The 12,082-nt window shown below is 39.4% G+C and overlaps 1 protein-coding gene across 11 annotated transcripts in view; it reads left to right on the top strand.

Moving 5' to 3' along the window:
• Window positions 1-12,082, top strand: part of LOC136713659 (poly(rC)-binding protein 3) — a 180,572-nt gene that overhangs the window by 158,085 nt on the left and 10,405 nt on the right. For 7 of the 11 annotated variants that reach the window (XM_066690842.1, XM_066690843.1, XM_066690838.1 and 4 more), the window contains 8 exons: window positions 840-999; window positions 5,383-5,406; window positions 5,525-5,557; window positions 6,424-6,540; window positions 7,187-7,318; window positions 8,617-8,745; window positions 8,886-9,029; window positions 9,689-9,721. In XM_066690842.1, coding sequence (XP_066546939.1) covers window positions 840-999; window positions 5,383-5,406; window positions 5,525-5,557; window positions 6,424-6,540; window positions 7,187-7,318; window positions 8,617-8,745; window positions 8,886-9,029; window positions 9,689-9,721 — 772 coding nt within the window. The remainder of the gene's footprint in view (window positions 1-839; window positions 1,000-5,382; window positions 5,407-5,524; window positions 5,558-6,423; window positions 6,541-7,186; window positions 7,319-8,616; window positions 8,746-8,885; window positions 9,030-9,688; window positions 9,722-12,082) is intronic. The other 4 variants (XM_066690844.1, XM_066690839.1, XM_066690837.1 and 1 more) reach the window with 1 other exon arrangement.

Raw genomic sequence — 12,082 nt, 5'->3', positions numbered from 1 at the left:
CTGAATGCACTCCAGTCATAATGTATTGGAGACGCCAATGTTGAGGAGAGCCGTGCGAGGCCCGGGGGTGGGCCCGATGCAAAGACAGCGCTCATCGTCTGGACAGACACTCCGGGGCTCGGAGGAAGCGGGTGCAGATTTACTCTCCCTCCAATGGGTTGACTAGATTCAGCCAGCCTCTGATTATTCCCTCTGCCACCATGAATAAGAGTCACCAAGTGCTCAAATGGCAGAGAGAGGAGTGGGTGAAATCATCCCAGGGGCAGATGTGCAGGGAAGGTCTTTTGTAAAGCCATTAAACACACAGCCCCATTAGAGCAAAGAAAAAGAAACGGAGCAAGCTGTTTTTGTCCTCCGCTGCAGGGGGTGTAATTAAGTCATGTTTCCATTGTGCGGACCCCCTTTACAAAATAAATAAAATAAAAACTATGTCAGATTGCAGGACTTGTGATGCTCTTAAGAGGACTTTAGTATCTCCACCTGAGGGCAGTGACTTTTTTTTTTGGTGCATGTTTGTTTTTTAATATATTAATTATGCTTGACTAACAAGACATATGTAAACCACAGGGGGTGAGGGCACCTTGCCAAAGAAGCATGCCCAACATCATTTCCAGAGTTTTAAAATGAAAAAATAGTGACCCATATTAATCAATCCTGGACTCACACACTCCAGATTCATGTTCCATCTGTGACTGTAGCTTTATTATTATTTAGAAAGGCCTACCGGTTTGGTTTATATAGTGAGCATTAGCCACAAGCCTGCCATTTGCTGGTTAGTGCCAAGACAGAAGTGTGTGTCATTGTTCACCTGACACTGACATCTTGTCTTCCTTCCACAGGGTGTTTCTGTGTAATCCTGAAGACCAGCAGCTCTGCAAAGCCACAGCCATCATGAATATGAACATGAACATGACGATGAATATGAACTCCAAGGATGGGAAAGTGTCAGAGGGAGGTCTAAATGTCACACTTACAATACGATTACTGATGCACGGAAAGGTACATATATCCACCTTTCTATGACACTTGCAAGGGACTGACTGTTTAGTTGGCATCATTAGTGAAATTCCTTCCGTATTGCATAACCTGAAATACCAAAGCTCCAGTTTCAATTTGTATTGTATTAAAAATATAAAGGAGTATAAGTTGTATAAGTTCTAATTTTTTAGGAAATGGCAGTAGGATTACAGAAGCAAATAAACAAATATACCACAAACAACATAAAACATAAATAGCAACCTACTTTCCATAAAGATGATAGGCTGTGAATGCAGCCCCGGTTATCTGAAAGAGAAAATACTACCCCAAGGGGGGTGGGGCATTGTTGTTCCATGGGAACTCAGTTTCCTGGCAGGAATCAAGTGGGAGTCAGGGGACTGAGAGAGGCCTAGCAGACGTTTTTATTTTGTATTTATTTATACAGTGCCTTTTAAAAGTATTCAGACCAATTCTCTCATATTACTAAATTACAAACGGTAGATTGAAATTTCATTCAATTTGATATTTTATTTTAAAACACTGAAACTCAAAATCAATAAGGTGACTGGTTTTATTTTGGCAAAAAGAAACTGAAATAAGTTGCTTGCATAAGTATTCAATCCCTGTGCTATGGAAGCTCCCAGTTTACACAGATGAAAGAAATTGCCCTAACGAGGACACAGTTACCTCACCATTGGCTCCCACATATTGTTGAAGGATCATTGGTCAGGCTGTGAATCTGTAGGAAAATGAAGACCAAAGAGCATTCTACAGAAGTTACAGATAAAGTAATACAAGTGCACAGATTAAGAAAAGTGTACAAAATATATCCAATTGTTTGGATATACCACTGAGCGCAGTTGGATCAACAATCAGGAAGTGGAAGCTGCTCCACCAAGGCACTGCCAAGAAAAGGCCGTCCCTCAAAACTCAGCGCTCAAACAAGAAGGAGACTTGTGAGAGAAGCCACGGAGAGGCCAACAATCACTTTGAAGGAGCTACAGAGTTCAGTGGCTGGGAGTGGAGTAATGGTGCACCAGTCAACCACATCAAGAGCTCTGCATAACACTGGCCTTATATGGGAGGGTGGCAAGAAAGAAGACGTTACTCAAAAAGTGGAATCTGAAAACATGTCTGGAGTTTGCCAGAAAGCATGAGAGTGACCCAGCTGCGATGTGGGAAAAGGTTTTGTAGTTAGATGAGACCAAGATAGAGCTTTTTGGCCCAAACTCAAAGCACTGTGTGTGGCACAAACCTAACACTGCCCATGCCTCAAGACACACCATCCCTACAGTGAAGTATGGTGGTGGCAGCATCATGCTGTGGGGATGCTTCTCGTTAGGAGAGACTGGGCATCTTGTTAAAATTGAATGAAAACAGATTAAACAAAATCAAGGGAAATACTGCAAGAGAACCTGCTTCAGTCCACTAAAAAACTGAAGCTTTGAAGGAAATTCACCTTTCAGCAGGACAATGATCCCAAGCACAAGTACAAAGTAACTATGGAGTGGTTCCAGAACAAAAAGGTAAATGTCCTACAGTGGCCCAGTCCTGTCCAGATCTCAATCCCATTGAGAATCTGTGGCACGATATTATAATTGCGGTCCACAAGCGTCATCCAACCAACCCGAACAACCTGGAGCAGATCTGCCAAGAAGAATGGGCCAAAAACACTCTGACTCTGTGTGCAAAGCTGTTACATACCTACCCCAACAGACTTAAAGCTGTTGTTGCAGCAAAAGGTGGCTCTACCAAATATTAATGTGTGGGGATGGAATACCTAGGCAAGTATTTTTCTTTTTCTTATATTTCCCAACATGGCACCAATATCACCTTACAATAATTTATTTTGAGTTTCAGTGTTTTAAAATAAAATATCAATTAGAATGAAATTCCAGCATACCATTTGTAATTCAGCAATATGAGAGAATTGGTCAGGGGTCTGAACACTTTTGCAAGGCACTGTCTATATGCTTTTAGGAAAAAATAACAGAGAGAGAGGGTAAATCTTAAAACTCTAAACATAAGTATATATGCATATATATATATATATATATATATATATATATATAGAGAGAGAGAGAGAGAGAGGGAGAGAGTGTCAAGGAACCTCAGTAGATTAATCAGGCAGTAGGGGCCGCTCACAATGCCCTATGGTCAACTTTGTTAGAAAATTGTGTTCACTGAGTTCCCATGGAAATTACAAAATCCCCAGACCATTAGGTAGTATTCTCAACTTTAAAGATAACTACAGAGCACAGCCATGTGGAAAAGTGAGAGCCAGGCCAGAGGTGTTGAAGTGTGATGACTGGGCTGTGCATTCCTCTGATTGTCCTCCACTGGGACGCTCTTAAGAAGCAGATTCAAGCAAGACTGGTCTGCTGAGCACCTGATACGCTGCTGTAAAGACCGAGAGGTCTGTCGAGCTGACCCAGGTTCCTTTAGTAACCTATAATGTTTCCGTTACTGGAGGAAGGGTGAAATGATTCAGGACAGCATTTTCAGACTGACATACTGTCGGTCTAACTATAGGTGTCAAGATTGTGAGATATATAGATAATCTCTATATATAGTACTGTGCAAAAGTTTTAGGCAGGTGTGAAAAAATGATGTAAATTAAGAATTTGGTGTGACCACCCTTTGCCTTCAAAACAGCATCAATTCTTCTAGGTACACTTGCACACAGTCAGGGATTTTGTAGGCATATAGTCAGGTGTATGATTAAACAATTATACCAAACTGGTGCTAATGATCATCAATTCAGTATGTAGGTTGAAACACAATCATTAACTGAAACAGAAACTGCTGTGTAGGAGGAATAAAACTGGGTGAGGAACAGCCAAACTCAGCTAACAAGGTGAGGTTGCTGAAGACACCATGGCAAGACTGAGCACAGCAACAAGACAGGAGGTAGTTCTACTGCAGCAGCAAGGTCTCTCCCAGGCAGAAATATCAAGGCAGACAGAGGTTTCCAGATGTGCTGTCCAAGCTCTTTTGAAGAAGCACAAATAAACGGGCAACGTTGAGGACCGTAGACGCAGTGGTCGGCCAAGGAAACTTACTGCAGCAGATGAAACACACATCATGCTTACTTCGCTTTGCAATCGGAAGATGTCCAGCAGTGCCATCAGCTCAGAATTGGCAGAAAACAGTGTAACCCTGGTACACTCATCTACTGTCTGGAGAAGTCTGGTCAGAAGTGGCCTTCATGGAAGACTTGCGGCCAGAAAGCCATACTTCCGACGTGGCAACAACGCCAAGCGACTCAACTATGCATGAAAACACAGGAACTGGGATGCAGAAAAATGGCTCTCAACATCATCGAGTCTGTCTTGGATTACTTGAAGAGAGAGAAGCAGCTGAGGCTGCCTAAATCCACAGAAGAACTGTGGTTAGTTCTCCAAGATGTTTGGGCCAACCTACCTGCCGAGTTCCTTCAAAAAGTTTACCTAGAAGAATTGATGCTGTTTTGAAGGCATAGGGTTGTCACACCAAATTTGAGGTAGATTTTTCTTCTGTTCACTCACTTTGCATTTAGTTAATTGATAAATATAATCTGTTCACGTCTATTTTTGAAAACATTCTTACTTTACAGCATTTGTTCACACCTGCCTAAAACTTTTGCACAGTACTGTATATATATATATATATATATATATATATATATATATATATATATATATATATATACAAGCATGTTGGGTTTAATTCAAGAAAGTGGTTGAGTAATCCTGTAGATACCAATTTGATCAGTACTACTGTGCAACACAATATGTAGCTTTAAAATACGGCCAGTCTTCCTTTTGCAGTGATTTTCATATATTTGTGCCATTATTAAAACTGATTTGAGAAGGTTTACAAACTCTACCGCATATTTTAATTTCCCATATCTGAAGCATGTCACAGTCAGATTAAAGACAAGGTCCAGAACAGCCCCAAGACTAAAGTGTTAAACAACACCAAGGAAGCATGGTGAAGCATGCAGATGTGCCACCGTGAGAAAATGTTGCCTGTTTCTAAATTATACTGTACTAAACACTTGCTCTATGAAATCCGTGTGAGTTACTTGGGATACATTTGGAAATTATTTTGTTTATCTACAAGCTGCAGTCACATAGGCTGTCACAGGCATTAGATCTAATAAAAAACCTATGACTAAGCATCACATACATATGCAGTTCACTGGCACACTCTTCCATTGACCCCTGAATGGCTCTGGTTCAGTTCAGGTTTAGTGGGGAAACATAATTCTGTGGTAATAAATGGTTTTATCAAAATTGCCATGCATGGAAATTAGGTGAAGACCTGAAGCTGTAGAATGAGTTTATCCATAACACATTCCTTGATCAATGCATGTATTTATTTGTTCTTATTGTGTTTTTTTTTTTTTTTTTTTGTCCTCAGGAAGTTGGCAGTATAATTGGGAAGGTAGGTCTGTTTTCTTTTTTCTTCTTCTTCCTCCTCCTCCTCTTCTTCTTCAAAAATACTTTTTTGATGTTATTTAAAATAATTATTATTAACTGCTGTTCATTTTTTTTTTTTTTAGAAGGGAGAAACAGTCAAAAAGATGAGGGAAGAGGTAAGTTTTTAGCTTTGTTGTATTGTAATGTAATTTACAATGACATATTTAGTTTCATACTAGATCTAGACTCCTGTTTTATATTTTTTATGTCAGATCACAGCAGAGGAACAGCTTAGAGCATTTAATCATTCATGCAAGTAAATTGGAAGCCACAGCAATTAGAAATAAAATAAAATAAAATAAAACCGTGCCTGTTGCAGCTCTTGTAGAGTGAATTTTGATGCAAGTCTGTGACATCGTGCAGGGACAATTATGGCCAATGATGTGAGAACGGAGACATATAAGCACAGTTGTTAGACAATGGCAATTACTTTTAAATAGGCAAACATGCATTGTGCATTGATTAATCAAAATGCTTAATTTAGAAAAGCTATTATACTCTGAGAGGGGAATGTGTTGCTTAGTAATGCCATGTAGTAATTTGTATCCCAAATTACAAAAATAGCACCTGAATAAATAGGATTCGCATGATATCCAAAGGTTGTCTGTTTGTGTGTGTGTGTGTGAGTGTGAGTGTGAGTGTGTGTGAGTGTGAGTGTGTGTGTGTGTGTGTTTAATAGCAGTTATTATCGTGCTAACAAAATGAAAGGAGAGTCACTCAGTTTGCATGAATCAGTGTAATGTTCCCTTAACACTGTGAGTGCGCTACACTGAAACCACACTTGCCATTGAAAGTGTTAAGAAACAAATCAGATTAAATGAGCTGGCATTGTACTCAGTCATAATAATAATCATAATAACATGACGGGTTGTGCCATTATATTTCTTATTCATACAAATGCTTTTGAGTGCCTTGTCTTGTTTAAAAGCACTGTGAGAGGAATCAAAGCTGACCCTAACTCTTTCTCTCTCCTTTTCTCCAGAGCGGCGCTCGAATCAACATTTCAGAAGGGTCCTGCCCAGAGAGGATTGTCACAATCACAGGCCCCACAGATGCCATTTTCAAAGCCTTTTCCATGATAGCACTGAAGTTTGAAGAGGTCAGTAAATCTCTGTTCTGGCTGGGAGACCTTTTGTATTCAAAGACATTTACCCTCATTTAGCATGAAGAGGAGAGAACAGAGTGGAGATTGAATTTACAATTTACATACTTTCAAAATTGTATCAAAATTATGCACATATGAAATACATACACACACAGATAAGTGGCATGGTATATAAATATGAAGGTATAACATTTTGATAGAACATTTAGTAAATCTGACAATACAATTTGAAGGCGAAATATTGTAACAAGACTGGAACATTAAGTACAATAAAACAACACTAAATATGAATTACAATCAATGTTTTATCACCTCACCACCTCCTCATACCCACTAAGGCATTATCCTTAAAAAGTATCTATAGTTCTACACAGAAGTATATGAACCCTAAAAACAGATCTCATGTTAAATGGATCTGCAGACACAGGAAAGAGGCTGCTATCGCAATGAAACAGTCATCAGTCAGGATAATAATAATAATTTCAAACCAGATAAATACAAAGTTAAGGTTCCAGGCCTAAATTAAGATATTCGGTCCTGGCTGGAAACCTCACTCTGATCCCGGATCTCTGTGCAGGGGATTAGGTGTTAAGCAGGGTGACAAATCCCTCGTTAACTCTTATTGACTTTGTTATTACAGGACATAAACGCTTCAATGACAAACAGCACGGTGACAAGTAAGCCCCCCGTGACCCTGAGGCTGGTGGTCCCGGCAAGCCAGTGTGGCTCATTAATAGGAAAAGGAGGGTCCAAGATAAAGGAGATCAGAGAGGTAAAGCCCTTTTTTACTGTTTTTACCCCCTCTCTCTGTCTGTCTGTCTGTCTCTGTCTCTCTCCTGAAAACTTTAATGGAATGTGAGGACCATTGAAATTATCACTATTAAATCTCACACAAGGGATCATCAAGCCAAAGTTTATAATAATAATAATAATAATAATACTTTTACAGTGTTCCTGAATATTCTCTGAATGTACTTGAACTGATTGTATGTTTGATCTAATTTGCCTGATTTCCAGTTCATGTCTTATTAATACAGACACGATAAATGAGAGAAGGGGACTAAATGACCCTTTGCCCTTCCCTTAGTATCTCCTGGTTGTTTCTCGTTCTCGCCTCCTCTACACAATTCAGCCTGAATGGAATATAGAATTATACTAGCCTATTATAAAGGACAGATCACGTTGCAAGACACCCTATTCTAATAGCTACATAATAATAATAATAATAATAATAATAATAATAATAATAATAATAATAATAATAATAATAATAATAATTGCCTTGCCTTCGTGTGCGTGTGAGTTTCTTGTTTTTTGTTGAAATGTTTTGGCAATACTTTAAGGTATTAATAGTAACGAGTGTTGGGAGAAAAGCACAGTAGCTGAAACGAACATTGCTCCACATGTGATTTGAGCCTCTCTATGCATGGGGAAGGGGAGGATATTCAACCCCAACAGCCCTTCCCCGAGCCAGCTGAGTCACTGCACCGGCAGATGGGGCAACACTGTCTGTTTAGCCTCGTGCCCCGGCGGCTGCCATTCAGCCGAGCATGAGGAAACTCAAAGTGATAGCTGCTTCCAGGGCTGGTACACTCGGGGGCTGTAGCCCCAGGGACCCAAAGGAAATACCTCAGAGGGCGGGACGAATGGCCGCTATTGTCAAATCTGATCACACACACACATGGGAGGTATTAGAACACACTGACGAATTCCACCGTGCCTTGGAACACCCACATATGTTCTGGAGCGCAAAATGCTCTGTTGTGAATGTCACAGACACACAGAATGCTCTTCTAAAATGGTCCAAGAGTTTCATACAGTTGTCTGGTATATTTTTCAGTATTATAAAGATATTTACCTGTGGATTTACGATAATATTTGTAATAGAAGCCCATTATTGGAATCGGTATTTCCTGAAGTTGGGGTACACGCTCCTCATGATAACCTGAAGAAACAATGAGAAAGTGCCTACTGATTTCATGCAGCTTTTGTTTCGTTATAAACATGCAGAAGCTGTGTGTGTGTCTGTCTTTCCACTTGTTAATGCACTGACTTCTTGTTCCTAAACAGACCACAGGGGCTCAGGTACAAGTAGCGGGAGATATGCTTCCGAACTCCACAGAGAGAGCCGTCACTATCTCAGGCACCCCCGACGCCATCATCCAGTGTGTGAAGCAGATATGTGTGGTGATGTTAGAGGTGAGGAATTCAGCATTTAACAGCATTTAAAAGTTTTGTTGTGTGATGTTTTGGAGTTAATGGTAAGGAGTTTAAAGTTCAAGTATCAGTGTGCTGCGGACTAAATATCCTCTGTTGCCATGTTTGCTCTTCGTGTCTAGTCTCCGCCCAAAGGTGCCACCATCCCATACCGTCCCAAACCAGCGTCAGCCCCCATCATCTTCGCGGGTGGCCAGGTCAGAGCAGACACTATCTTGGCGTCCGCAGGGAACCATACTGTCCTGGCACAACCACAGCCAGCACCCGTGAGTGACCCTGCTCCATCCCTCTCCTTTACACAGCTTGTTTGTGGGCATGATTACGTCAAATTTATGCTTAGTTTAACCTTCATTTGTTTCTCTTCTACAAAGAGGAAACTAACAACCAGCTAACTGCCTGGCAGACATGTTTTTCATTGGTTTTCTTATTTTGTTATTTATTTTGAATAAAGAGGTGATGCTTATGCAATTGATTGTATCTTCAAAACATTTAACAAGCAAAAGCATAAAACATCTAGACATACTCTGAATATTCAATGGAAAATTAAGAGAAACAGCATGTTAAGGCTTGATTACTGCAAAACATTAATTTCACTGCAATACTTGATACATGTTCTGACTCTCATTGCTACTATTTCTTCTGCTTACTGCCTTGGAAGTATATTCATGACTAGGTGTGAGAGCAGAATAGAACAGAATAAGACTACAATTACCATTATTTTTTGTCAAGTAGCTCTCAAACCATCCAGAGATGGTTATTGTTCCTGACTGGATTCAGGGCGAAAACGTTTATTATTATTGTTTTCTCTAGCGAGATTTGTACACATTCTTGCACCTGAAATGTGTCGTCTCATGTTCCTCATTATGTGAGCTGGTAGGGTGTCCTTTTTTTTTTTTTCTAATTTTATTTTCTTTTGAATCACCAGGATGTGCCTGAGCTCTGGTCAGCAGGCCCCAAGGTACTTATTTAAGATTCATAATTATAACAGCAGAAAGATACATTGTAAACCCTAACACGTCCGTGTCTAACACTTAAAAGAGTGGCTGAGGATACTTCTGGCTTCACAAACTTTTAGACATGCGGCATATTTGATTCTAGTACAAGTTCAAGTTTAGTACACATACAGCTCTGAACAATTGCATTTGCATAACTTTATTTATTTTTAGTAGATATGTTTCCTTCATTTTTGGAAGTAAGCTCAGTTTGTTAGGGTTTAGAGTGTACCCACTGATATACCGGTATCCTGTTTATAAAATGTAATATAGTTTATGTCACCGTTTACTCATTCTATCCTTTTCAGTTGGAGTGTTTCAAGTATTCCAAAAGACATTTCTCAGTGACAATCAAACATGTATGAAGTGCAATTCCACAATTACCTGGATATGTTTCTAATGTATATTTATATAAGGGGGACAAAAACATTCTTAAAAAGTAAAGTTATTAACAAATGTTCTCTGTATCATTGAATTTACTTATTATTCAACTTTTTATTATAAGGGGAACAATACCTATATAATGTGAAAATTATAACTATATTTAACAAAATACTATATGTATAGCTCTAAAAACATAAATATGGTTGTTTCCTGAGGGGTGAGAATACAAAAACAATGAAAATCAAACATCAGTGAAAGAACCCTGGATACTGGTGAATCAGTCATTTGCGATGCACTAATAAATCTGGCAGCCACGTGCCTCTGCTGTAAATCAGATTTCAGAACTCACTTGGGAAAACATTCAAATACAATACAACTAGGAATGAAACGAATCTCAAATCCCGGGCTCAGCTGAGTAAACAGAGGTGATAATACCATCTGCTCTGGTTGTTCTTCCAGAATTTCATTACAGTTCTCTTTAATACTCTCGTGCAAAACTAGAGTAGGCTTGATTTGTGATGTCATCATAGTCTTGATTGTAGACACTAATCTCACAGACACTAGACGTTTTACTAAAGAAGGTCAAGTAATCAAGATATTGCACTGCACAGCACAGTCAAGCACTGGTCACTACAGGTATAGCGATGACTCTGAAAGGCAGCAGTACTGAGGCATGGAGCAAGACTTCCTGAAAACAGCAGGTCTATTTATTTTTTTCAGCCATCTCAGCCAGTTTAGAGTGTGTATTTGTCTATTCAGTGATGAGTGGACACAAGCAGTGCCAGACCTCATTGCCATTTGAAATCAATTAGTCTAACTGTAAACCGGTTTATGCAGAAGAAAATATGAGCACAACTTACTCTGGTCATGTTTTTTGGTTTGTTTTGTTTTCAATGTAACATCAGCCATGTAAAGAGGACTAAAGCTAAACTTCCATGAACAAAACTCTTTGGACACGTCTGATACAGGGATGTAGGACAGTAAGCTGTGCCCTAATAATATAAAAAAAACTACAGAGAAAACAGGCTTAGACATTGGCCAAGCTACAGAGCAAATGCATAATCCCATTTAATTTAGGTTCTGTGGATAACTATGCATGTCTGCAATGTAGTCGGGCACCACTGATTATTAAGCTTTGTTGTCACGTATTAAAGGGAATAAGCATCAGTGTCCCCTGCTTCGTGACAGCAGCGATCGCACGTCCCTCGGAGTGTGTGCTTTTGAACATCAAGCAGCAGAGAATACATTTAGAAATAAAGATGACGCAAAGCCCCGATCTCCAGTTGCATTCAAGATGAGATTTTGTGCTCCAATTAACAAATTATTGGTATACGGCGCTGGGTATTAAGCCAGGAGTTTTAATCAGAGGAAAAATAAAAGTACTCTCCCTCAGGGAAATCACAGATCTAATGTTTTAAATGATTTCAGCAAGATTCATGTCACTGTTTTGATTTGGAGAAGAATTAGTTAGATAAATCTTAGTTTATAAATGGAGTATAAGTGCAGCAAATTGCGTCATGGTATTGAAGGAGCTGGTTAAATAAGCTTAAGTAAGGGCACAGTGCTAGGTTAATAACGAGTCTGAATCAATGGGAGGAAGTGTGAGATCCCAAGAGTGATAAATACCATACAAATAGAAGTAAACAAAGTTAGTTTTCAGTGAATCCAGTGTTTCATAACACTGCATTTTTTCACTCGTTTTTCTGTTCACTCACTGCGATCATTCACAATACCTAAGAAAAGTACATTTCCGGGACAAGATGGAGCTCTTGTTCTTTTCGGAGGGGGGGGAATAAATGCATTTCGATTTGTTTTGTGAATGTAGTTGAGTGACATTTGTAGAGACTAAAATACTGCAGTATTTTAATAATCAGGTGTGTAGTATACTACAACCTCCTTGGTCTGCACTGCGTTTGTCTGACATGACTACTGAGTCACTACAG

Source organism: Amia ocellicauda, chromosome 18 (genome assembly GCF_036373705.1).
Source record: "Amia ocellicauda isolate fAmiCal2 chromosome 18, fAmiCal2.hap1, whole genome shotgun sequence".
Classification (NCBI taxonomy): domain Eukaryota; kingdom Metazoa; phylum Chordata; class Actinopteri; order Amiiformes; family Amiidae; genus Amia; species Amia ocellicauda.
The sequence above is the reverse complement of the archived record's forward strand: the minus strand, read 5'-3'. Positions and strand labels throughout refer to the sequence as shown.